The 27,863-nt window shown below is 40.2% G+C and overlaps 2 protein-coding genes across 11 annotated transcripts in view; one reads left to right on the forward strand and one right to left on the reverse strand.

The window, feature by feature from the left end:
* Positions 1-27,134, reverse strand: part of RBM25 (RNA binding motif protein 25) — a 36,940-nt gene extending 9,806 nt beyond the window's left edge. Inside the window, exons 1-10 of one of the 8 annotated variants that reach the window (XM_023928253.2) lie at positions 26,523-27,134; positions 16,914-17,034; positions 13,188-13,237; positions 11,528-11,698; positions 11,164-11,221; positions 9,862-10,022; positions 7,047-7,229; positions 4,802-4,855; positions 4,462-4,545; positions 614-894 (exon numbers count right to left, since the gene is read on the reverse strand). In XM_023928253.2, coding sequence (XP_023784021.1) covers positions 614-894; positions 4,462-4,545; positions 4,802-4,855; positions 7,047-7,229; positions 9,862-10,022; positions 11,164-11,221; positions 11,528-11,698; positions 13,188-13,237; positions 16,914-17,019 — 1,148 coding nt within the window. In that variant the 5' untranslated portion in view covers positions 17,020-17,034; positions 26,523-27,134. Of the gene's footprint in view, positions 1-613; positions 895-4,461; positions 4,546-4,801; positions 4,856-7,046; positions 7,230-9,861; positions 10,023-11,163; positions 11,222-11,527; positions 11,699-13,187; positions 13,238-16,913; positions 17,035-17,884; positions 17,939-23,247; positions 23,532-23,655; positions 23,864-26,522 lie in introns of those variants that run through there. The other 7 variants (XM_086891912.1, XM_023928252.2, XM_023928251.2 and 4 more) reach the window with 7 other exon arrangements.
* The window catches only part of ZFYVE1 (zinc finger FYVE-type containing 1), a 32,807-nt gene continuing 31,479 nt past the window's right edge, over positions 26,536-27,863 (forward strand). Inside the window, exon 1 of one of the 3 annotated variants that reach the window (XM_086891919.1) lies at positions 26,536-27,254. The gene's annotated coding sequence lies outside the window, so the exon portion shown is untranslated. Of the gene's footprint in view, positions 27,680-27,863 lie in introns of all 3 variants that reach the window. The other 2 variants (XM_086891917.1, XM_086891918.1) reach the window with 2 other exon arrangements.

Consider the following 27,863-nt stretch of genomic DNA (forward strand, 5'->3'; position numbering starts at 1 on the left):
CTTATCAGATTGTGTTAGCAGTTCTCCATAGCCAAAACCATCAGAATGAAAGGATATCCTTAACAAATCTTTCACGTATATGTGGCTTAGACACAATTTTAACACTTCTGACAAGATGATTTAGTGTGAAAGCAGCACTTGGAATATGGTATGACTAATTACAGCTTGAAAGAATAATCCCCTTGCTTTTACAAAGAAACCCAACACAAACCAAACAAAAACCCAAACCAAACTAACTGAAAAAAACCTCCCCAAAATCCAAGAAGCCCACCACGTAACAAAGGAAATGATAGAACCTGCTTAAGCTAAAAAATATCACAAACATGAGAAAACCTTAAGCAGGAATAAAGCTAATAATGAAAAATAGGAGATATTTGAGATATAACCAGTATGCCTAAGTCATAATTGCAGAATTTCTTACTGCACATTGTAGTTTTTATATTCTTGTGCTGTGGGGGAAATCAAGTAAACTCCAAATTTGGATTTCCTGCTGTTACTCTGATCACCCACAAGGATCATTCTCTTTTGCATGGCAGCTGATCTACTGAACTCTATACATTTAGCAAACAGCACTAAAAAAAAGTGAAATGAATAGTAACTGAAGTACATTTACCTTGATCTGCTCCGATCCTTGTTGCGGTCTGAACTTCTTTCACGATCTCTGTCACGGTCTCTGTCTCGCTCGCGGTCTCTGTCTCGGTCCTTAGTTCGGTCTCGATCCCTATCTCGCTCCCGTTCACGCTCCCGTTCCTTCTCCTTCTCTCGTTCACGTTCCCTCTCTCTTTCACGCTCCCTCCTTTCTCGTTCACGCTCCCGTTCCCTTTCTCTTTCTCTGCGTTCTTTTTCAATTTCCTGTCTTTCTTTCTCCTTTTTGCCTTTTTCCTCCTCCAGTTTCTAAAAACCAACAAGAGAACTTTCATAGTTAATTTTGTAGTTACACAAACTGGATATTCCCGACGCAACACACAAGGCTGGTAATGGAAATACCAAAACCGCCATTAATTTTAAAATATAAAATAGGGTTTGGTGGGTATTTTTTGGAACTCATAAGTATGAAATCAAAATGCAGCAATCACAAGACTAAGTTTCGTGCAAAAGCACAGATCTACACAGACCAGCAATCTCCAACCTTAGCAGAGTAGGGCTGGCCTTGTATTATGAGCTGACTAAACTGCACATTCAGAGTGCACTACCAGTCATGACTCAGACGGGACTCAAATTCCACTGGCCCTATAAGCCAGTTGGGTATAAGTAAAGTGAACTTCCAGCTGATAAAATTAACTCAGTTCAATTAGGAAAATATATTTCAGTGGAATGCTTACTGGGACAGTGAGTTGTTTTCCAAAAAGTCTTGGCACACCAAAACCATCCTAGATGAAAACTTGGGTAAAGAAATATATCCACTTACACACGGTGCATGTGGTTAAAGAGTGAAGAAAACTGTCACTTTTCCCCTTTTCCCTCCCTAAAAAAGTTCTAAGTTTTCACTGGTAAGAACTGGACTCTGCAGAATAGAATCTTAACTTCCACCACTGCAAGATGGAGACAGTTAAAAAAAGGTTGGAAATAGCTCTTTTGAAACACAGAAACTAAAGGTTACCTGCTACAGTTTTACTAAAAATTGTACAAAATTGCCACTTTTTTTTCATATAGAAACAGTTCTTATGACCAGAATTCCTATAAGACAATAGAAAATACATCAACAGAATGATAGATAAATCCATCCTTGGAAGCAATTGTTATGTGTTAACTTACAGATGCTGTGCTAGGACATGGACCGCCAACACTGGATTAACCTTGCCTATTAGCTATGTTTCTGGGAGGAAGAGCAAGTACACGGTTCACAAATATACCAAATAACAACCAAATATACCAAATTTCAACCTGATGGATACAAGAATACCACTTTTTGAACAAATATTAAGCAGAATAAACAGGTTTATCCCCTTTGGCTCCACGTTTACCATCACTGAAATGAAATTAAAAACTGGAACAATGAAATAGCATTTTCTCTGGTTTGTGTTTTTTTGTTCTTTTCTTTTAAACAAAGCATTTAAGACAACTTTAAAAAGCAATCTTACCTGATTAGTGTTCTTCTGCCATAGGCACAGAGACCAGAGAACCAACAGAGGATTACAGAAATAAAGCTAATTCACTAGTGATTAATGTATCCAGTGAAACTATGCTGCATTGATAACACAATACAGGCAAACCCATGTTGGATACATTGAAATCACAAAAGGAAAAAGGGACTTAAAATGGTAGGAATTGGTAGAAAATTGATGTGAAAAAAATAAAACTTAGATCCTATAATATACACTGGGCTGAAAATCTAATTTCTAAAGAGTATTATCCAGGAGCTTTACAGTGTTAAACTCAGCAGGGTCAAATGCTAAACTAGGTTGTCAGCTTTTAAAAACAACTTACCTCAATTTTCATATACTTTTAAAGAAAGTTTACATACTGAAGTGGTTGATACTTACAGGTTATCTTAGATGTTCCAATAGACATTTCTTTAGTTGAACTCCTGCTTTTTACCACTCTCAAAAACTTTGTTTATGGTGAGATTTCTCAAGAGAGTGGGTTTCTTTCTTTTATTAAAAATATATTCACCAAAGTGTAAGTACACACACACAAGTTTTGGTATATTAAAATTCTTTTCCTAAGTCCACTTTCTTAAAACCCAATTGAAAAAATAAACTGGTATATTTTTAAATCAAAATCTGACCTCAGTCAACTTCTGCAAACCTAAATAAAAGGACCTGACAGGGTAATGGGATGGGAACAGTATCAGATAAACTGAAGTAATGAACAGAAATGAACAGGTAGAAGAATTATAAATCTTACCTTGAGCTCTCTTCAGACTCGTCCGTGCTGTAAATGGACGCCCCCTGCAATGCTGATACCCTGACAGTCTGTCGTTATTGTTTATAAACTCATACCAAAAACATGCAAAGGTTCACTGTGCTCACTAGTCCGCTGCTAAGGATTCAACAGCCCCTTTTAAACATATCCAATATACACAATGACTACTTCCAGTTGATTTTTAATGTTAAGAAACCCAAAATAGCCCCCCAAAAATACAGATCAAGGGCAGTGAAATGCCCAACTGCTTCTGAAACAGTGAAGCTTGGTTTTTGTTTGTTTTGTTTGCAATTTATAAAAAAAGTATTACTTGTTTGCATTTTAGTGCGTGTGGCAACTCGGGGCTCGGAATTGAGCGTAACTCTACTGAAGTTTCACCACTAACCAGTTTCACATTCAATTGCTGAGCTTCTCCAGATGACTTTTTCTAGATTTTTTCCCCCAGGTTTCTATCTTGAACAACTTTAGTTAAGAGAAAAACTGAATACATGTACATACAATAACATGTAGTCACCTGTGCTCATATTGATACGGTTGCATAAAAACACGGTACCATCCCCACTGACTGCATGTGGTAAAGCTGAACAACACAGGCACACTTCACCTTGCTGTACCTTCAACATTTTTTTAATGTTGATTTTGGGGGTATTTTGAAAGAAAAGTGTGTGCTCAAAAGAGCAGCTTGTTGATACTTCTCTAGACATGGACCACTCCAATCTCGTTGGGGAAAAATTAATAACAACTTTAAGCTAAACATTAAAATAAGAACATCACATGCATAGTTGTGCTCCGATCCGCAAGTATCACTTTCCAAAGCAGAAACATTCACATATGCACTAGCATTAGTGGAAACTTCTGTAAGTGGGGACCCTGGGGTGGGTGGGACTTGATGTGCACAAACATTTCCAAGCCAGTTACCCCTTTGCATATTTTTCTGAGGGGGCATCCATAAGTATAATAAAAAACAGAAACTCATACTTACATCCTATTCCATGTTACTTTCCAAGCTGTGAGTTTCATCTTGCATTAGTCACCATATGATCTCTATCATAATGGTGGGGGTCAATGAATAGATTAGCTTTATGGGAATTTACAGTTCTTCCATGCATCTAAAGTTTGGTAAGTCTGGTAACCACTGACCTAGTTTTAATCTTCCCCCACTCTTAACTTAGAACTATTAAAATAAAAGACTTTAATTTAATTCACGTTTCATCTCTTCAAAAATCTTGGATAATGTTACAAATCTACCTAGAGAAACACACTCAAGTGTATGTCTTATACTGCAGCCCCGTTTAGCCTTCACTTATAAATATCTTGACTTAATGTATGTGTAGCAACTTAAGCTGCCTTTATTCATGCTGAAGTGAGAAGACTGAAATATACTCAGTAGCAATCAAAGTCTTAGCATAAAGATGTCACGGGCCACTTTAACGTGGCAACTGTCTTTTTCTGACTTGTAAAGAGCTACATGTATATTAAACCTAATATAAACATCATTTTAAGTGATATTGCAATGTACTGCTAAATTTTATAATAGTGGTTTTTTGGATTTTGAAAAAGCCTAATTTGTATGAAGTGCAAAAACAAGAATACTACCTTGTGTGTGTCTCTGAATTTACTGATTTCTCTTGATATCAGGTCTCTTTTGTCTTCCTCCATTTCTATAGCATTTATATCCTCCTAAAAAACAAGGGGGACAGGAGTAAAAGCATTAACAGCCATCTGTACAGACACAGGAGAACAAGAGAAAAGCTGAAGGTTAGAAGTTTTCAACCAGTCTTGCAAGAGATAAATAAAGTCCTTCTGCAGTACCAAACCTGACAGTCTGATGTTAATGAGTGGAAAAAAAAAAAAAAAAAATCAGATGGACAAGAGTCACAAATCTGGCAACTAGCAGTAAACATAGTCATTGTCAAAGCCTACAATGTAAACGAACCTTGGTGATGAGTGGATAAGGTATCAGTGGGGCCACTGGAAATCTGCGGAAAATCTGCGGAAAAATCCACGGAGATTTTTTTTTTTAAAAATAGATTGCACACTACTCTGAAAAACAATGTTTTGTATGTTTGTACTACAAAGCAATATTGTATTGCTGTGATCTCATTTCTTTGATTCAACAAAGTTACAGAAGAACCTCGCTAATTCTCCCTTTGCTGAACTACTTAAAAACACATAGTGACGTCTCATGTTAGTAAGACTTCACGGAATTACAAGTGTGCTACAAGATATTAGTACGCTATGGTAGCATCAGAAATAAGGCTAAGCTACACTTGCCAAAACAAGTATTTGCAGTGGGTATGTCTTGATTTTATTTACTCGCTAATTCGCAGAATTTGGTAGATTGCACCTGCTCTTATAGTTAGTGCGAATTAGCGAGGTTCCCCCGTGCTTGAAATTGAAAACCAGATTCCACTCACTCTCAGCTCCCCGCACACATTTTCAACTCCCCCACAGCAGTCATGCCTTCACCCAGAAGAACTAACAGCCTCTGCTGCTAACACCAGCGGGAGTCATCTCCACACCAAGCTCTTCAGGGGACAACAGCCCCAAAGCTGGTGAGTTTCCACACCCCCCTCACCGCCCCCACAATATATCTGCATCCACCTTCCCTTTGCCCCCCACCCAACAGTCTTTCTCTCCCCTCTCCTTTATGGACAAGAGAACAACAAGCTAGTACCATCTCTTCACTCCCACCTCTATCCACACAGGCCAAAGATGGCAACTTCCAAGTTTCTTGTCTTCCTTCCCAGTATGGGAAGGATGACGGGGTGCAATTTCAACCCACAAATGCTGCGTATTTTAAAAGAGCTTATTTGGCTACTTGACTAGCTCAGATTAGTAAAGTTCTACACAACACAGAGCTAAGAGAATATCGCTCTGTCACAGGGACATACTCAGCACCCAGCTCTTCATGACTGCAAAAGTCTCTTACAATGTTTAACTACCTGGCATTATTCATGGCCATATATACGTATATTTACCCACAGGACAATACACATTGTAACAGTGCTTGTAACAAAAAAATACAACTGACAGCATTAGACAGTGACTCATTTGCAAATTGTCATCAAAGAAAACATCTTCTCCCAAAGGGAGGGAGAGGAAAGAAAAACAAATTCTCAGCTCAGCACTTTTACACCTCAGGTTGGCCATGACTAACAATGTTGTGGGAAGATAGACTTGCTCCCTGAGGGAGATGTTTCTTGCACCACATTTAAACTCCATAAGCATTTGAAACTGCATCATTGCCTTGGAACAGGTACTTTGCAGAAGACTTAAGTGGGTAAAAATCTTGGTCAAAAATTTTCCAATCTCTTTCATATAAGGTGCAGAATGGTAGGTGGGAAAGCCCATTTTTTCACGGTTAGAAACTTTGCTGGAAAAGCTAAGTCTGAGTTTGCTTATCCTTGTTCCCCCTTCTCCATTTTGTTTTAATCCATGAAAAGGTCATTCACAAAGGCAGGTCTAAAGCAGAACATTCATTCCTGCTTAACATGTTTTTTTTCGCATTGCACAAGATAGGAAAGCTGTCTGACCAAATCCAGCCAAATAGAGACGTGTTTAAAAGTGATTTTATAAGGCAGGAAGATTACGATATGCCTTTCATCCCTGAAGGATCCCTTCAAGGACATACACAACTAAAGAAGTGCTTCCACATATGGGTAGACAGCTGCAACCAGTTGGATCAAGGCACACTACAAGAATGCACACTATAAGCAGAGAGAAGAATTCTGTCAAAAGCTACCACTTCGTGGCATTATAATAGTGCCCTGGCATCTTTCACTGGAAGTGGATGGTATGCAGAAACTCTTTACAGTTGTTTTTAAAGCTCTTATCTGAAAAACCCTATATGCACATACAGATTAAACTGCACTAAATTCAGTAATTCCACCTTCCGAAGGATGAAAGGTTGGTTCAGTCCCGCCCAGATTCAAACCTGTTGTTCCAAGAAGTTTACGTGCTTAAATGCCTAAACCATCCTGAAGGGATGGTGTCTATAACTGACTAGCTTTCAGCTCAAAAAAAAAAAAGAGAAAAAGAAACTGCTGCTGACATCAATGCTTGTTGATTTGTTTTCTCATCAGAAGTTTAGGTTTAAAGTATTTGCACAAGGTTTGGCCATTATATAAAGGTGAGTTGAAGAAAAAAAAATCTGTTTTGTCCAAAATCAAAACACATACGTCCTCCTTCTTTTCCTTTTTCTTCTTCCTGGGGTGAGAGTCAGATTCCTGGGAGGGGGCATTGAGCTCGCTGGAATATTCTCGTATTAAGACTTCAATGGCCCCTTTAATTATCTGATCTCTTCTCTTTGTTTCCTCATCCAGTGCTTCATCATCGTCATTTGTTGTCTCCGGTCTGGAGTTCTAAGGAAAAATGGCAAAGAAACAGGACTTAACAAATTAAGAGTAATAATGCTTTTATCAGAAATTAATCTTTCATCATCACAGTCATGCCCCTACAGTATTTACTATAAAAAAGCAAACACCTCCCCAAAACAAAAAAAAAAAAACAAACTAAAAAAAACCCACAAAAAACCCAAACCCATACAAAAAAAACAAAAACAAAACAATTCACCACATGAAAACCAAACCACCTACAAATACAAATAATTATCAGCTACATTATATTAGTCAGATCTTTTCACACTGGCAATATCACAGTTTTTTGCAGTTTTATGGAATGGCTGCAGAGAGCAAGTGTAAGATTGCACAATAAAATAACATAATAAAATGGAACAGAAAAATGGTGATTAAGGCAGTAGACAGGAAAAGAGAGAGCACCCACACACTCCCAGAAAGGCAATCACTATAGTGCAGCTCTTGGTCAAAAGTTTTGCCTTTTATACTCCAGAACTTCAAGTCACTTCAACATCAGTTCCTCCTTCTATTTAAGTGCCATGCAATATGAATGCCTACCTAAAACTTCCAAGCTGCAACTTCAAATGGGAGAACTATATTAAAGAAACATCATTAGGGAAAACATTCCTTGCACAACAAACTATTTATTTAATAATTTTTGATCAAGTATTTTGCAGTTCCTCATCTTTCTGCCCCTTTCCACCCTGTAGGGAGGAGAAGGAACACAAAGAAGTGCCTTTCACTAAGTATTACGTGAAAAGGTAGAACAACACCGAGCAAGGTAGCCCACCTCTTGATCCCCTGAATCTTTTAGAAAAATGGAATCTCACCTGAGAATCCAGCTGGGTATCCCGTCAAACGATAGGTGGTGGGTGGAGTGAGGGGGAGGGAAGGGTCTGATGGAGCAGCAGCTAAGAATGAGGGGGAAGGGAGGATTCAGTTGGAGCTGAAGAAGCTGCCAGGCCAAGGAAGAGCAGGCTGAAAAGAGCTAGAAGGTAGTGACAGGGGGTGGAATTGAAGAGATCCAGGGAGAAGTAGTGATCAGGGAGAGGAGCTAATTAGATAAAGGTTTGCTTGGTGTGTCTCTATATGAAATCGTATTGTAGTTTACATGTTTGATTTCTTAATTCAAAATATTCAAGAAAATTTGAAACTTTTGGATCCAAGTGGCACCAGCACACCAATGATGGTGTGAAAGGAATTGCAAGCAGTTTGATTGCAATGCACTTCATCAATACTTCTCAGCAATTCACAGCCTTTCTTTGCACCACCACAAAAAAGAGCAAAAAACTAACCAAATCCAGTAAAATCCAACAGAAAACATGGGGTCAATCTCATTCTACAGTTCAAGAGAATGGGCTCATACAGATGCCTTCACCAACAAACAGTACCCGCTGCTTTATTACAATCAACCCATCCAGACTGACTTTAAGTCACAGAAAACAAAATTCGTGAGAGATGTACAAGAACTCCAGAAATACTTTAAGCTTGTTTGTAACATCAGCTGTGAAGCACAGTATCACAGGTGATGCCAACATGAAACAAGGAAGTACAGAATGAAAGGGCACTCCAATCAAGCCTTAGCTAGGCTAAGAGCTAGTACAGTATCCCACTCAAACCTCACAAAGTTAGCACTCTGCTTTACTTAGCCATTGCATTTAATCCCAAACACAGGGTATCCAGTCAAAACATGCCAAGTACTTCAAGTCATCATTATTGTGCTTCTACTTCTGGTTAGGTAAAATGAAATAAAAGTATCTGTGTTTCCACTGTAGTCTACATACATTTAAGAAAAATTCCAAACTGGAATTTTTAAAATTTACTTGCTATAGTGCGATTAGCATTGTTAGTTTTCTGAACAAGAGCCTATTCTCACTTTGATTTTGCAGAAAAAAAAATGTTTTAAATGGTATCTTAAGGCACATGCAAAACTTCAGGATTTAGAAACAAAGGCCAACTTGTTTGGGGTTGAAATACACTATTTCAGCAAAGAAACAGATACATTTAACTTCAATGCAAACTTGTCAATTAAGTATCTTTGCATCTCAGTAAGAATTCAACATACCAACTACCTGCAATTATTCCAGAACAGATCCTTAGCTTTAGAAAGGGATAGTACAAAAGCAATTTTCACATCTACTATATGTCTGAAAGCAGCCCAGTGCCTGATACCTATTTCTTCTACTGAATGATCTACTTCCTTTTTCATTGATCTGTTCCGAAATATCATTAGTGGAGAGGAAAGAAACTTCAATTCCCCTCAGACAGCCAATTTACAGATTGACAGAGTTAACTTCTTCTAGGGTTTAAGCATTTTCAAGAATTTCTAAACAAAAATGAAGCAACAGAATCAAAACATATAGCACCTATTACTACATTTTATAATGAATTACAGAATTGATTCTAGAAATGTAGTTGTATCTTGCAGGTAAATTCAAACACTATGAAATTAAGAGCTTACACTTCTCTGCCTTTCAACATATCTTCAGACTCACTAATGTGATTCTGGCAAAATCCTAAAAGGAATTAAAAGACACAGAAAGGAGTAGAAACTGAGACATGCTCACAATCTGATCTAGCAAGTAATGCTACACTGACATTCTACTAAAAGAATGCAAATCACACATTATATACATACCCCATTAGATGCCTTTTTCTTTGCTTTCCATTCATCCAGCTGAGCCTTTGTCTTTGCATCAACTTTGACCAGCAGTTTCTTCTCTCCAATCTGGAGGTCATGGAGTAGTCTCAGTGCTCGTAGGGTAGAATCTGGCTCTTTGTACTCACAAAATCCAAAGGCTGAAATGGATGATTGAAATGAGAAGTAAACACATTAAAGCTCTTCAAGTAATTTACTTTGTTTAAAAGTATGTTTTGAATCAATAAAGTTGGAATGCAGGCACTTGTTTTTTAAAAGCCAGGAGTACACAACATAACAGCTCAAAATTCACTCACTGAACTGTTAATTTGATATAATTAACAGTCCAATAAATAAGATGGAAGCAGTACACACATTGTAGATGTCCCATCCACTGGAAACTTTCATGGTCAGATTGGATGGGGCTCAGAGGAACCTCATCTAGTTGAAGATGGTCCTGCTGTTCAAAGGGGTTGGACTAGATGAACTTTAAAAGTCCCTTCCAACTCAAACTATTCTATGATTGTATTTTTAAGCTTTTAACATATCTGCCTTAACTAAGAAACGGAGCTATTCGATGACATCTCAGGTGGATTTGCAGTTGTATGATGACCAAGGGCATATAGTAACAGCTCACTGTTAGCCTAGATAGAAGGGTATTTCAAACTAGGTTCTTCACAACAGTTACATAAAGCTTTAAATGAGAAAAACATAACATCAAAACAAAAAAAGCGTGAGATACAAAAAAGCTGAGGGAACTGAACTAAATCTTAAAAAGAAAAAATCCCACAAACCTAGCAAGATATAAAAACACAGCAAAAAATGGTAACCAAAATTGTTTCCTGCAATCACTAGAGAAAGGTCACAAAAATTAAAACAGTTCAACTTGACAATAGGAAAGGTAAATTTTAAACCAGGAAAACCTCTTTCACACAGAAGGACAATACATATTATTGAAAGTGATTTGTAAAAGTGTTAGAATAGTATCTTCCTTTGGGGGCTAAGCCCCAACTGGCAAAGCTTTCTCTGGAATAGTCTGTAAAATCATTTAGTTTCAGAAAAGAAAGGTAAGCAAAACTAGGCTTTCAAGGTACTTTTCCATTTAACCTTTCTCAATTATATTACTTCATTTTCAATTCCAGAAAATACTAGCCCTTTACCAGAAAGTATTTCACAGCTATCATATTACAGCATCTTAAAATGTAAAATGATTAAGAGTAGTAACATGTCAAGATACTAAAAAGCTGCAAGCTAATAAAAACAAGAGTATATCTAGAGATTTTGAGAAGTGTGAATTGTTACCTTGAAGTTTTCCAGATGCCCCTTGTACTCTCTTCCAACTCAAAACCAAACCACATTTCTGCAATTAAGAGAAGTATCATTAACTATTATTTTATATTCAAAACATTACAAAAAAGTAACCACTTTTTTCAAAAGATTATAAAATTAAAAAATTGTAAACTCTACTGAAAATAAAATACATCTATATTCACAGACATCTATAATGTCAAAAAGCTGTACTTTTCACTTACTGAATTCAGGCATAGTGAACTGCTATTCCAGTAAGTGGGGATAGCTCTGCTTTTAGTTTCAATACACTGTTTGTGGATCATTACTTTACTCATCAGCCAGGGATGAAATTTAACAAGCAGTCTGCTGCACTTACTGCTAGAAGCTGCCGTATGAGCATGTCTGAGGCCTTCTCTGAAATGTTGCCTACAAAAACAGTAGTAGTGGGACCACAGTTTTCATCATTTTCTTTGTTCTTTAAGCCAGGATGGTCTTTTCTGACTCCCAAATGTTTTCCAACCATAGACACTGTGGTAGGAACTAACACCTGAAAAGAAAAGGAGAAGTTGTAAAATAAAACAATGGATTGGTTTTTTATTTAAACCAATAAGACGTAAGACTTAGGGATGCAGACTTACTTAAAAATTGAATTTTCATATGAACCTGAGTTAGGCTTATGGAATAAGACACCAATAAGCAGTACAGGCTTTAGTACTTTCTACAACACAAAAAATTGGCCATTTTCTGGCAAAGGGAGATAACAAAACATGTAACTGAACACAGCCACTGGAGGTCTCAAGGTGAGCATACAGTAACATTGGGTATTATTTCTCCTACAAATAACAAGTTGGCAACATTTAAGGCACCAGAAGTTGAATTACCTTGCCCAGCAGTGTAAAAACCAAGCTGTGAATAAAAAGCTAACTCCGGCTCAAAGGCTTCAATGGACACATGATCTTAAAACTTCCACACAGTTAATAAACACTACTGCTTTATTTAGTGAACACACAGCCCAAAGCCTCTTTAGGTTAAGGAGCAAACATCCACAAATTAACTGTACAAAGACAGGCACAATCATCTGCTCCATTTTGCTGCACTTCTTCCACCTAAGACTTAACAGTCCTTAGCACCGTCTTCTCTACTCAGAATACCTTTCTAAAAGTACCACTTACTAAAAGTTATTTTAATCATAAAACTGAATAATAAATTTGTTTCAGTATCTCTGTCTTAAACACACACTGGTTACCATGAACATATCCTCCTCGAGGGGCTAACACAAGCTATCAAAAAATTCTGTATTTTGGGGAGATTTCACTTCTGCAAAATCACACAAATGGTAATTCACCTTCAAGTCAATAAGTAACATTTATATTTTAAAGTGCACTTTTTTTCCATCCCAAAATCATAAACCTCCCTTCCAACTTGAAATTAGTAAGATAGACAAAGAAACCTTTCATTTGCTTTCCCACAGATGGATATAGCATACAATTTTTATATATTTTATATATAAATTTATATTAATTTTTTTATATTTTATATACTTAATATTCCTTTTCCTGCAACGTGGAGACAGCAAACTTATCTGTAAGCTTGTCAAGTCACATGATTTTGTACAACCCAGCAGTGCTGTGTGACAGCCTTATAAACCTGGATGAGGTAATGCCTCCAGGGTACTATGTCAGAACTACAAACTTCAGAGCAAGAGACCTGGAATCTCCCTCATCTAACAGTACTGCACAGGAGGAGCACACATGATCTAAAGGCAAAGCCTAAACCACTGTATTTGAGAGAAGTACTGTCTTGCAAGAACAATAATTGCTTCACCTCTGCAGCTGGTAGCTCCAGACATTACTTTGAACTTTGTCTAGGTCAGAAATCAGCGTAACAGTTGCAATTATAGTAGCATTTAAAATTAAGCATTTTCTTTCACAGCAGAATTCTGACAGAATAGAGCAAAACAAAACCACTGCTGACATCCAGTAAGTTTTACTCTCTATTTTATTTGGCTATAATCTCATCCCTACTGCAATACTTACAGTTGGAGCAGGAGCCATAATGCCCATTGGTACAGGAATCATAGGGGTCCCTGAGAAAAACAATACATTAATATTAGTCTGTCCTGTTGAAAACTGATGAATACAAATGAAATTATTGCAGACATGCTTTTCAAATTAGACAGCAATTTTGGTCAAATAAGAATTTCACAGTGCTGATTACCAGTAACTCCTTAAGCCTTCCAACAAAGTACACTAAGGTATCATAGGCATCCTGTGTTACCATAGGTCACTTTCTGGTACTAGCATTTCAAGTTTATCACTAATCTATTTTCAGAGCATATTCTAGCCACAATATTGTTCTAGAAGACACTGGGTGGTGAATGAAGGCAGGGAATTCCTGACAGCAAAGGCAGTTGATGCCCTACAGATGATCTCGTTCCCAGCTTACACAATTCCCACAACACAATGGTTTCTGCATATGGCTTTAGGAATGAGGTCCTGTAGAGAATGGCACCAGGCTTCACGCCACTATTTGTGGAATAGCTTAATAAAGGCAGCATAAAAAAACCTCTACTGAGTAGCTGCCGAATACTTCACTTGGCAGCCTCCAACACCTTAGAACAACATTGAATTTTAATAATATTCATTAATTAATGACAAATAATACTTCAGTTAATATTTAATCAGATGAAACAATGTAATACCTCTTTTACACTACCAAATTCACTGACAGCTTTTAATACTTTCATGAGCCAATATCTCTGATCGCAAGAAAGGCTCTTCATCTTTCCATGCCAGTTGCTAGAGGTTAAATATATTAAGTGAATGGATTTCATCAAAACTACTTGTTGATCAGCAGACACATTGAGACTTGAGAATAGTGAAGTCACCCTCATGTTCTCTACAGGGATCCTATGTTTTTCTTTCATTCTGCAAAAATCTTCCATCGTTTTTCCCTCTCAATCCTTCCCTTTTTATCCATCTCTTACTGCTGTATTCAAAAAATCCTAAATAAACTGCTACAACCTACTGCCCCTGGACTTCTTACCCCACTTTCTCTAGTGTTTAGTCTTGAAACACTTCTCCTCAGACTTCCTTTCCAATTTTTTTCCTCATCCACTCTGCTTTTCTTTATTTATTTTTCGTTTTCTCTAGCTCTCAATCCTCTTCCTCAGTCCCTTCATATTAAGATCATACTGCCTCCTAGTCCTCCAAACCATTCAGACAATCTATGACAAAACTATGTTGCTCTGCCATGTACTCAATTTTAAATACACCAGGGCATCTCACAGACTGTAGCAACTACTCCCCAATAAGACTGGTTGTGCAGCCCTATAATTATTATAATTATCACAATAGCTTTTAAAGTTACGGTAACACACTTGTTGTTATCACTGATGATTCTATGAAACTATCTGCCCAATGTTCAGCAGAAGCCATAAAAATCTACTGACATATTTGGCATCATCAGGAAACATAATGACCACAGGCACTGTTTAGCTGCTACACAAAAGCTCAGTGCACCTACGGTTTTGACTACAGCCTACAGACCTAGTCTCTGCAACCCAAGGCCACCCAGCCTCAGAGAACAGCAACTACACAATTTCCTTGGTGAAGCAGCTGCTTTAGAAGGAAAGGCTGCACACTCTGAGGCTCTTCAAGTGTGGAAGTTTGCAAGGCACTGATCATGGCTGAGGTGTACAAAACCATAAAACTCAACTCCCACATCAGAACTGAGGCAGGAGGGAGACAGGAAATAGGCAGTGAATTTAAAGACAGACTTAAGAGTAAGAGAGTAGCACTTTCCACAGCAGTTAATAAACTTCTCAAATTTAGTTGAAGAGGTGACAGAGATGAACAGTTAAAAATTCCAAAATGTCCATAAATGACAGGTCCAGAAAAAGACAAAAAACAACCTAAAGATGTCACTCCAAGATCCCTAACACTACAGGTGTATGAAGCAAGAGACTCAGAAAGCAGACAGGGATACATGCCCACCCTAAATACTGCCTTCTAGTCCCACTGCTCACACAATGCATCAGACAATATGGAATGCAGGTCTGACCTACTACAGCATTTCTGGCATGGAAAATGGGGTTTTTTCACCTTAGGGGTATCCAATAATCTTCACAGATTTATCAGAACCACCTCCTTATCAAATCTTCCACACTAATATTGGGAAATGCTAGAACTTCCTGTTTTTAGCAACCAGTATCTTTAAGCAAAGCAAACCACCTTTCCTAACTTTATTGTTATGCAAGCAAACGCCATCTGAAACTTTTCAAAAAATTACAGGCTGAGGTAATTAAGACCGAATATTCGACCAAACAGCTAGCTATAGATAATATTGTAAGCCACTAAAATTGTGATCTTACATATGGACTAAATTCAGAGCAGACTTTCATAAAATCTGTGGCATTTTCAGCTCTACTGATATGCTTATACTAAGAAGTGAGATCCATATCCTCTACAAGTCAAAATATGTTGTCTGCACAGGTAAGCAAATCAGGTTTCTCTTGTGCAGAGAAGAATTTTTCTCTCACCTAATACCAGGCTGCTCCACTCTACATACTATTCAGATTCCTAATTCTAAAATGGGACTATTTAAACACAACAAGAGAACAAAAAGGTCTTTGTCACGCATGCCAAGAAGCAAAATGTTCAGAGCAGAAAACTGTATCAAGCATTTAAAAATATATTTGAGAAAGTTATTTTTTTAAGCATCTGGTGTTTTATACACTAGTATACATAAATTGGAGCTAGGAAAAATGAGAGGTATGATTTTAAAATTGAACCTGAAATTTTTGATGGCAGGATATTACCTAAGCAAGAACTCTGCCTTTATCAGAAAACAGGTAACATCTCATGGTTCTCAAGAAAAATGTTTAGGAAAAAATAATGCAAGTAAAGATTAGCCTGATAAATGATGTACAGAAATCTTTTTGTAGTTCAACCATCTGTTCTTTGAATGCCTCTATTGTCTACAAAACACTCCTGCACAACACAGCTTAAGACAACACAGACAAGACAGGAGTTATTTTCTGCAGTCCTTGTGATGAATTTTGAAGAGGTAATTCTCTGATGTATTCCCCTCTCCCATTTGCTCTATGGCTTCCTGCCTCCAGTCATCATTATGTATACTCACAATGTACAGAAAGCAAGATGTTCCAGACCAACAAGTTGAAATCTCAACTCAAAAAACAGAGGCTGATCTTACAGATGAACAAAGAAAAAAGGTAGGAATAATTTTGGGAAGATTAGAAGAAATGATAAAAATAACTGTAAATTTGAAAGATGTGTGGAGGAAAGAATATAAGAAACAAAATAAAACAAAGTGGGACATCAAAAATGGAGAAAAACAGTGCAGCAAGATGGACCTTCTCTGAAAGTTAACTACTCTATTGTCACGTTACATGTACTCAGTGTACCCAAGAGCTTCCAAAGGCTATTACAACGGATTACTATCAAAACAGTGTCTCTGGAACACTAATATTGACAGAAATCACCACTCAGCTTCAGTCTTGAATAAAGACTCAAGAAAAGGCCTGTATTTAATTTCTGGTCAAAAGTAAACAGTTTTTGGTAGACCTAAAGGAGCTTACTCCCATGACATGATATATGGGAAAACTAGAAACTCAACTGCGAGGTACACAAATCAGAGTTCCCAAGATATATTATTTACAAAAATGACTGGCTTTTAAAGGCATTCAGAATAATATCAAGAAATTAATTTCTAAAATATTTCCATATATTAATACAACTTACCAGGAGGTACAGGTGGAGGAAAGCCAGGAAACTGTGGAGGGGGGATCCCAGGGGGAAGTGTCGGGATTCCCATAGGAGGGCGATTCAAATGAGGTGGAAAAGACATTCTTGCAGTCACAATCTATCAAAAAGACAGAAAAGGAAACTTGTAGCAGTCAGTTCCCAAATGTGAATTATGAAAGCAGTGAAGTGGTAAGTGTCCATAATTGTTTTAAATTTTTATTTGGATATTCAACTACAAACTAAAACTATTTTTTCCCCAGCTATTCATTACATTACAGATGTAGTAAAGTCTTCTTTCTCAACTAAAACCAGCACTTCTAAGGAAGTGTTTCAGAATGGAGTGAAAAACAAAGTTATATCTGACTCCTCATACCAATAAAGCGCATTTAACAGTTTGTACAGTTTCTTTAAAATAAAGCTATCTTTGCAGTATCTGAAAGCAAAACTGATCTTGTAAGACATTTCCAATAAAGCAAGTAGTTCTGTTGTACAAAAAATGATCACAAACAATACAACTGTAGAACAAGACACCAGAAAGAGCTGGGACAACACAATGCTCAGCATTAATGGCAGCCGTATTTAAGAGGACCGTGGGGAGATTCTCAAATTCCAGCAGAGAGTTAAAAGTCTGAAAGAGGGTTCTGTGATCTATTTTTAACTTCCCAGTCCACAAATCTCCTAGAGCACAACTTGGACATTAGCCCATGAGCTGGGTGTCGACATGCTCCCATAGAGAGTAAAGATCATTTCAAATACCATTTTCTATTAATATTATTATTTTACATGCATATTACTGACCCTGAAACAGACAACAACCAGCCATAAAACACTCCAGGATCACCCTTAATACAACTAAGGCATGCATTCTTCAGTAACCTTATACTGCAGTCAAGTGTTCACTGAAGGTTGGCCCTCAGTTCTAAAAAACCCAAAACTGGTCAGAATATTACTGCTGAGCATATACCTACATTCACACTGCAGCGAGGAAGCATTGGAGAAGTTCATACACAGTGGATCATGTGGATATGAATCACGAAGACACAGTATCACAAGTGACAAGAACCCAGTGAGCTGTCGGCAGAAACGTTTTCGTTTCTCATTGGACTCTACGGAATGCCTTACAACCTACAGTGTCAGTTCTGCACTGCAACTGCTTTCCAAACAGGCACCTATGAGTCAAAACCTGAAGCAAAGCTGCCTGGAGAAACTGAGTTATGGCAAGAAAAATTCTGATACATTCAACTGAACTGCAGATTGTAACATGCTTTCTTCAAGGCAGGAATACAATGGCACTCAACAGCAAGGAATGGAAAACAAGTTTTGCTGGTGACAGACGTACCTTCCAGACTTGTTCAAGAGCAAGCCATTAATCTTAAATACTAGAAGTAAAAGACAGTATCAGTACTCTATATATATACTCTACCATAATAGCAGGTACATCTGGAAGATCTAAAAAAAATCTGAAACCAGAATCATATAGAAAAATTTCATTCCCTCTGATTCTGGAAACAACTACAAGAGATAAATATATAGCAGACTGGAAAAGATGAGAGAAACCCAAATGTATTTGGTAATACCTTCTAACATCAGAATTACTTATTCTGGTCTAAGAACACATATATAACCCTATCACATAATTCATCCAAGGAAACATTTACAACTACATCAATTACACGAGGTATGTGATAAGGGCATTCATTAATATTAATATTCCTTAATATATTCATTATATTAACTGAATTGATATAATTAAATGCCCTGAGGGCATTTATCAATATCTCGCTAGGCAAAACAATGAACACTCCTGTGATACAAGGTCTAAGATGGCAGAAGAAGTAAGAGAGCAAATGGAAACATTCTTCCAACAGTTCAATAAAGCTTTTATGCAATCTAATAAAACCTCCCCTCACTTTCAGAATCCATATGCCTAAGAACACTTTTCCTTTCTACAATTCCTGAATTTTTAAAACTGTACTAAGAAAAGCAGCAAATATGTACTCCATTTTATTTTTGTAAAGGTTGCTTATTGTCTCTTCAGACTACATGTACATCAGTTGACATTAATCTAGAATCTGGAACTTGTATGGTATGGAACAGAACTCCCTTATCTGCCTTGGTGCCACTAGTTGAAACTTTCACACACACAAAAAAAAAAAAAAAAAAAAGCCAACAGAAACCCCACAAAATTAAGATCTTTAAGGCTCTCAATTCTTACCTATATTTCAAGCTGATAAACAACTGGATAAAATTCAAAGCTGTTTTGGGGTAGATGGTACAAACAATAAGCTACTGGGTCTGAAATGGTTCTAAACAGGCTACAACACAGTTGCACCATCTGAAGTCCACAAGATGTTAAGGCATGGTCTGTGGAACATATAAGAATTTGGGAATTTTCCAGGCTGCCTGCAGGTGCAATCTCTTCTCTCGCTCTGATAAGCACTTTATTCGAGCCATCATTTTAGAGATGATAACAGATAAAGCCTGGGGACTAAGTGGTGAATCAGTTCTTTGAATTAAAAGATGGAAAACATACCATACCCAGTGGATGTTACATATGCACAGAGAAGGAACTGTTTGGTTGGGGTTTTTTTATAATTTAAATTTAAAAAAGCAAAATTTAGCAGTCGACAAAGTTACTTTTGCTGCATAAAAGGAAAAAGGCAGTGGGAACAAACTTAGTCCTTTAATCTTTTGGGCAGATGATATGGAACACACTGTTATACACAGGGCTTCCATAGTACATTTCAAAGCATTCTGTTCCTTCTCCCCCATATTTGTACAACTACTTTCACAGCAGCTAGAAAGTTTAATTCTTCCATGGACCAATCCTAGCAACTCTGCTGCCTGTGGCATTTAAGATCAAAACTAGAACTAAAGAAAGTCTTGGTCTCTTTCTCACTACTCTGTGTAACTACTAATGTGAAAACAGCAGAGAGAACAGTTAAATTCTGTTTCCGTTATGAAAGCTGTGAAGATCAAAATACCAGGAGCGAAATTGCTCACTGGAGAAGTGAGAGATCTGGACAAGGGAGGAAGATGCATCCAAGATGCTACAATGAAGGGAACTGCACCACACATTCTTTTCTGTCAGGAGCTAGAGAACACACTGCAAACGTAGATACTCTTCCAACAGTGACTCTGCCTCAAATTATTAAGCAACTACAAATCAAAGGTTAGGTATGAAAAGTTAGGATATGTTAAGCTGAATCTATGTAGAATTCACTTGCAAACATCTCAGGAACAGCATCTAGAACTTCTCTGCAGAGCATTCTCCTACCCTGCCGGTACAGCTCAGTGTCAATTTCTGACAGATTTACTGTGATCTCAGGAACATACATGGCAATCTTCCAACTTCCCCAATTTATTCAAATATCTAACTATGAAACTAAACAGTCAAATATATTTTTAAAACCTCAGCTGACTTATGGAAGTATTACCTCTAGTTAAACTGAACATAGTCAGCATTCTTGACAGCTGCAGTTTAACTAACAGTTCTCTAAGCAAGAGTTTAACTTGTGTGAATGTCACAGTGGCCACGAAAATACAGGAGAAATAAAAGCAGTGATCAACTGGCCTGGTATCACTCAAAATACTGAAATAACAACATCTTTACCTCCCAAAATGATGGACTGATGCCAGGTCTCAGACTCAAGGTGCAGTCAGTTTAGGCTGTGTCTGTGCCAGGAAGCAATACAATCGGAACAAGTCTGTTAAACAAAACTAATGTCCTCACAACATGTTTCGGGGACTAAAACAAATGCCAGTTTGTAGGTACGAGTGCATTTTTGAATATATTTTCATCCAAAAGGAATCCAGCTTATCCATTGGAATAGCACAAGCCAGTATGGAATAAACTTCCTAAGTGATGCTGACTGTGAGACTTCCTTCCAAAGCACACCTTTGATCTAAGTGAACACAGTAACATAGACGCACACTTTATTAGCCTTGGGCCATTTCTCTATGCTGTACATTAATTCTTTCATGCGTGGCAAAACACCTAGGTTTACTCTGTGAAGACCCAGCTCAAAAACAGCCTGAGCTACTAAGGCAAGTGTTATATAAACACAGCTATAATATTCCAGGTTCAACTTTGGCCCAGAAGGAACTCAGTTGCTTTCTACATTGCACTTCTGACTTAAGTCTTGGTGGAACCAAGCAAGCAACATGCAGAGCCATCTGCATCAATCTTCTGAAACTTAGAGAGAGTACAGGGATATCCATATGGTTCTAAAGTTTGGTAAAATCCATTGAGACTGGTTAATCCTGTCATGGTGAGATCCCTGCTGGGATGGAGCTTTGTCCACTAGAAGCACACTGGCTCTGATTTGCAACTAAGCAAACACAGAGAGCTGGCCTTAGGGCTGGAATCAAGTGTCTGAGCCCACACAGAACTCACAACTACTATGAAACAAGGGTCACCATCACCTAGATGCTGAAACAACACTGCACTGTTCTTCTTTATCATCTCTGACTCCCAGAAGTCCCAATAATAGAGGACTGAGATTGTACTGGTCTGGCTGCACTGTTAATGCAGTAATTCCTTTTTAAATCATAGTATTCTTTTAACCTTCTGTTTTACTGACCCCATTTTTTAAAATACAGGGATGAAGGGGTATATCATAAGCAGAACATTTCAAATAAAATTCAATAAAAAGAAATTCAAAGAAATTCAATAAAAATTGCTGTTAATGGAAGTATTTTAAATTGACAATTCTATAATCTACTCAGGGCAGCATCATAATTCTACCACTGTCACAGGATTAATACCCTTAGTATCTCTATCTGCACATTAGAAACTTGCAAAACTTCTTAACCAATTTCAAAGCAGTGAAGTTCTCCATGAAACAACCAGTTACAATACTCACTACTGTTACACTAAACGAAGTTGAAACTGACTGCAAAACCCCTGAAGTCTTACACAAACTTAATGTGTTTTAAGAATACATACATGAGGTGTCATAGCAACAGTGATGGCTGATCTAGTTTAATTTTATCTGATTTTAACTTCCTTTCAGTATTTTCCCAAAACACTACTTCCGCACCACAAAACATCTGTACCCTTAGTCTAGAATAAGTTGCACAAAACAGCTGTGCAGGCTGAAGAAAACATATGCAACAAACCAGTTTGTTAAAGTCAGTACTATCACACAGGCGTGTGCATTGGTCTCTACACCATGGGTGGATATTTAAGCCATTCTGTTATTAAAAAAACCTCCTAATTTGTCACCCAATAAGGGTGCTGTTTATATTATTGCTTGCCATCAAAAAAAAAAAGCTCCTTACAAGAAAAATCTTCTATTCCAAGCCAACTGGTTTCCTCAATAAAAATGACCACTTTCTCAGACCCCTAGTTTTCTCCAAAATGGCCAGCAAGCTAAGCAAGATTTCAATGTTAAACCAAACAGGCATGGGGAGAGATAAAATATACTACAGGTTTCTTAAGTTAAGGACAAAAATACTAGTATTTGATCTCCAGAGGTGATCTAGAAAGAGTTTAGTAACTGCTAGGGAACAGTCACATCCCACACTATTATTACAATCCAACACAAAAAGCAATGTGTTTACCCAAATGAAAGCCCCAGTCCAAAAGCTCTTTAAGTAGGGGTCCATTAAGTATATCATCAGAACTTTACGATGTTTAATTCCTAATTCTGTGCCTCTGCACCCATATAAAACCCTGGTTACTGAAATAAGTGACTTTCCATTCTAACTTGGCTATTGACACTTCCCAAAACAGAAACATGGCTGTGGCATTACAACACTTAACTGAATGGGCACTCAGAAGCAGAGAAGCAGTCAAAGGCTAAGCACTCTGATCTGTGCCACTCCTTTACAGAAAAAGTAAGAAACTCTCCTGTTCTTCCTTCGAATTTGCTTTGGACTCCCCCCATAAATGCTGATGCAATACCTGAAGTAATGCTTTCCTGACACCCCCAAAAAAAAAGGACTAAATTTCAGTGTGCCTATATTTTAGTCTGAATGGACTAAGAAATATAAAACTTTTGAGAGCTCACTTTCTCTAAAGCCGTTTAAGACCTAGAAAAAAGAAGGAAAAACAACAAAGCCGTCAGTTGTGCTCTGGATAGTCACTGTGTTTAAACAAAAAAACTCTCCTTCGGGAAGACAAAGGTCTTTTTCTTCAACGGAAGAAGACATAATGAGAAAAACACGCCGTGTGCACCTCACAGCGGCTACTGACACGGATGAATCACTCTTGATTATTTTACGCACGACCTGCTAACACGTGTTTTAAGATGACTACTCCAATCCACAATAACGACAGTAACTTCCCAGTCGCAATATATCGCGTTTCCTAGCGTGATCGGCTTACCCAGCGTGCGAAATTAAAAATCCCACCCACAGACCGAGGCGGCCGGGCCCGGGGAGCAGCGTCGGGCTCCAGCAAAGCTCGGCGCAGGTCCTCGTCCCGGCCGTGCGACGAGTCCCCTTCGCCTCCCGCGGAGCCGCTCCCGTCCCTCCCGCCGGGGTCGGCGGAATGGACTCCCACGCGTCCCAGCGGGAGAGGAAGCGAACGGGCCTCGTGAGCACCGCCCCGAGGCCGCTCGCCCGTTCCACGCCCCGTCCAGGCCCGAGCCGCCTCCCCAGCGAGCGCCCGCCGCGGCCCAGTGGCTTCGGCCCGGCCCCGGCCGCGCCTCCGCCCAGCGGGCGGCAGGGTCGCCACCGCCGCGCGCCTTTCCTCCCTGCCTCCCTCTTCCCCCCGAAGCCCCTCGGTTCTCACCCCTCGGCTGCGGAGCGGTGCGGGGATGGCGCGGGGGAGGCGCTAGGCCGTCTGAGGCCCCGCTAGGCCGCGAACACACCGCGCCGAGCCGCTGCCGCCGCGCCGCGAGGGGTCATGTGACCCGCCTCTTCCGCCAGCGGCCCGGCGTGCACCGCGCCGCGCCACCACAGAGGCGGCCGTGGCAGAGCGCCCCCCCTCGCGCCCGGGCAGAAGCGCGGCGGACCATAGAGCGGCGGCGGGCAGAGGGGCACGGGAGCGGAGGGGCGCTGCCGCCATCTTCAGTGCGGGCGGGCGGACGGCCCGCGGCCGTGATCCGGCCCGGAGCTCCGCCATATCCAGGTCAATGCCGCCGCTCGGGGCTGGGGCGGCTGGAGACTCTGGAAAGCATCCGTCTGTGTGCGGCACGGAGCCTTGCCCGTCTGTCAGCCGTCATGGTCCCCTCAGCCGGACACTCAGGCCAGGCTGAGCTGCCACCCGCCCGTGACGGTGGTTGGGAAGGACTGTACCGCAGGCAGAGAATCCTCTCCCTGGACCTGCTGCCCGCATTGTTTGGGATGCAGCCCAGGATACAACTGGCTTTCATGGAAGGTTCTGTCTGCTGTAAAACATCAAACGATTTACACAGCAAAGAAGAGCGAACACTACTGTCTTAGGCAGCCGTATGCTCATCAGAAAGATGTCACTGTGCTGTTGGGCCTAGCTATAGTCTACAACTGGTAGTTTCTCTGACCTACTTGCAGCATTTAGACTACATTAAGAGACGATTTTCAACATGACATGAAAGACGGTAATTGCTGTAGTTACACCACTGGTGGCAAGGAGTTGCAAGTGGAAAGAGGAAGTGACTGTGAATGAAAGGAACGTGATCTTAGAGATTATTATGAGGTAGACCACAAAATGAACATATGTGCATAAATGCTGTTTAACAAATGAAAAAAAATATGCATTGTATTTTCTGTTGTTTAAAGAAAGGTGCTCAAGAGTCAAATGACATATCTCCACCTGTAGACCAACTTCTTTGGTACAAAGCAGATTAAAACTACCTGGATGATGCCATACGTGCTACTGCCAACAATTGCATTGGAACTAAGGTCCTGTTCATCACCTTGCTCTACAAGATGATGTGTAAGGGTATATATTTTACCAGTAGTAGATTTAAGAAGTACTTCAAGTTTGGATGCAATTCCCCCCAGAAAGAGTATTTTTACTTTCTATTAATTAGTTAATTATAACAGTTTATTCCAAGCAGCTGGTGTATCTTCTTCAAACTAATATAAATTTAGTAATTTTAATACTGACTACTATTATTATTTAAAATAGTTTATAAGCATGCCTAGGAAAACCAAGGAAAAGAGAAAGCGCATAACAAAAATTTCCAGTATCTACTATGTGTTGTTGTCTCAGACAACAGCTCAGCCTGAAAAAGAAAGGTGACTCCCAAACTGACTTGTACTGCTGTAATAAGTTTTTATTTACAGGAAACTTTGCAAAGGCTTTGCTCATGTACATGTTAATTTATTTTTTTTTAGCCAAATAAATGGGCTATTTTGCATTTATTCCTATCAACAAAATCACAAATCAACTGTAGCCTTCTGTATCCTTAATCAAGGAAGAATAGCAGCAGAAGCACCTGGTAAATGTAGCTCCTTTTGTGTCTTTACTCTTTCTGCTATGGGATTTTAGAATTACCCACCCCTAGTGTTTGTATTATCCTCCAGCCTTTCAGTCACACAACTGAGATCCCCTTTCCAGATACTGAACACAGTTCACTTTCTTCAGTTCTCAATGCAAACCCTGGAGTTTCGTGCTCAAACCAATCATGAAGATTGCAGTACATGGCTTTTAATATTAAGGGGTTTTTTTGTCTGCCAATTGTCTTGTATTTCAAGTATGAGAAATCATCCCAAAAGTGTTAGGCAGCACCTCAAGATACAGGGGTCACATTGTTTCTAGACTATGCATTTTAAACATTTTATATGCATTTTTTCTTCCCTTATATCCTTTAATGTGTCCCTCTGTCACATTACCAGTCTAAATAGAGCCACTTAGAGGATATTAGCCCTTAGATGCCAGACTCATTGATCTTGTTCTTTGGCTCCTCTGAATAGCACTGTGAGACTTAAAAGTTTCTACCTCGTATGTATTAGTTATATTCATTATTCAGGATTTTTTCAGTCTGAGGATACTTGGTTCACCAAAACTTCATTCTTTTAGATGTCAGTCTATTTTGTCAATCTCTCAAATGAATCTTTTATGCAAAATACCGAGTGAAAATACATTATTGTAACAGCATGAAAGAGAATAGGGAAGAGAGTAACTGTGCCAGGTTTCATTCATCATCACTAAACTGCATAAAAGAAAAATAATTAAATCGTGTATATGCCTACACAAATATATATATAGTACAATGTAGTATAACAAAAGTCCTTCAGCAATACACTTGAATCTGAGAGGGCCTCAGTCACTCGTGTTAGAAAATTCATTGATGCCTCATTTTCACAGTAATTGGACCTGCTGACTCAGTTTTGTGAAATGATGATACTTCAAAGGTAAACTCGGAATCACTGCCTTCTACATGGATATCCAATTGTGTAATTTGGCTCCCTCTAGAACTTACTTGTCTAAAACTGAAAGCAGAGGACCAAAGGATGGGGCACCCTATAGCTGTCTGTTACTTATCAACATGCAACGTCCACTGAAGGAAAACAGTGCATGTCCTTCCTCTGGTGAAATGACTACTATCATTTGATCCAAACATCCAGCTGAAAACTCTTGTTACTTTAGAAGAGAAATTGTCTGTGCACTGGCTATGCTACAAGAAAAACATTTTTGCATATGATCCAAATCAAAAGTGAAAAATAACTCACTATTTTCTTCTAGCACCCCATGAGCCAGCGGCGAGCTCACTGGAGCCACTACTTGCCAAGGTTATTTCCTCGCCGTGTGGTTTCTTTGACTGTCTCTGTCCGGCGTTCACCTCCCATTCCCACAGCTCCGGTTTGTGACAGTGAATCTGCCATTTTTTGGGCAGGTGTGTGCCTCTATTTTGGACCTGCAGTCTCTTTCAGCTATATAAAAGATGGCTGTTCACCCATAGGTTGAAGCTACAGTCATGAAAATAAAACCCAAAGGCTGCAATGACAGTGACCAGTGGCTCTCCTTGTCGAGACTTCGTTTAAACCCACGAATGGCAGATGAGATTTGGGCGGCAAGTGCTCTCTCCTCAGCTGGGCACCGTGATCCATTCGTTTGCCAGACCTGGAGGCCTGGGAGCAGCCGCTCGATCTTTTTGCGGGCGGTGGGAGGAAAGAGCTTCGCTACGAATTTCACCCCTTTAAACCCTGCTGGGGGGCTGTTTACACTCCTCCGGCGCAGCTCCTCCGGGAACCCAGGCAGGTGCGGGACAGTTGAACGAAAGCAAAACGAAGGGAGCAGAAAACCTCGGCGTCCCCGCAAGGGCCGCGGCACCGCGCCTGCCCGCCACGGGCACCGCACGTCCCGGCCGGCGCGGCGAGCCCGGGGCGGTGCAGCCCCCGGACTACAGCTCCCGGCGTGCCAGCGCCGCCCCGCCTTCAGCCCGCCGCCTTCCCGTCTCCGCGGTGAGAAAATAACCCCGAAGTTCCCCGCGATCAGCTGATCCCGGCTGACAACGAGGGGAGCGGGCGCAGGGGGCGCGGGTCCTGGCCGGCCCTGCCCTGCTCAGTTCCCCCGGGCGCCCCGACTGCATGGTCGGCCCCTGGGGGAGGAGAACCGGGAGATACCGTCCCCCGGGCGCCGAGGGGACGTGGGGGAGGAGGAAGCTGCGGCCGGGACCCGAGTCCTTAGTCACCGGGTGCCGGCGGGAGGAAGGGGAAGAAAGGTGGCCGCCGGCTTGTAAACAATAGCCCGGCTCGCGGCGCCCCGTGCCGCGCTGCCTTTGTTCCCGGTCCCACCGCGGCTGCAGCCTGCTGCCGCCGCTCGGCGGGAGGAAGCCGGGGGCTTGCCCCAGCCTGGCCGGCCGGCGCGGCGCCGGGCGCAGCCCCAGGTAGGTGCGGGCGCGGGGGGAGGCGCCGGCCGGCACCGCCGTTACGTAACCGCGGGCGGGTCGCGGGGTCCGCCTGCAGCCCCCGCGGGCGGCCGAGCCACAAGTGCGCCCGCCCGGGGCCGCGGGACCGGCGGGGAGAGGGCGCGCCGAGGGTCATCCCGGAGCGAGAGGGGCTCCGCGCTGG

The sequence above is a fragment of the Cyanistes caeruleus genome, chromosome 6 (assembly GCF_971803275.1).
Source record: "Cyanistes caeruleus chromosome 6, bCyaCae1.hap1.1, whole genome shotgun sequence".
Classification (NCBI taxonomy): domain Eukaryota; kingdom Metazoa; phylum Chordata; class Aves; order Passeriformes; family Paridae; genus Cyanistes; species Cyanistes caeruleus.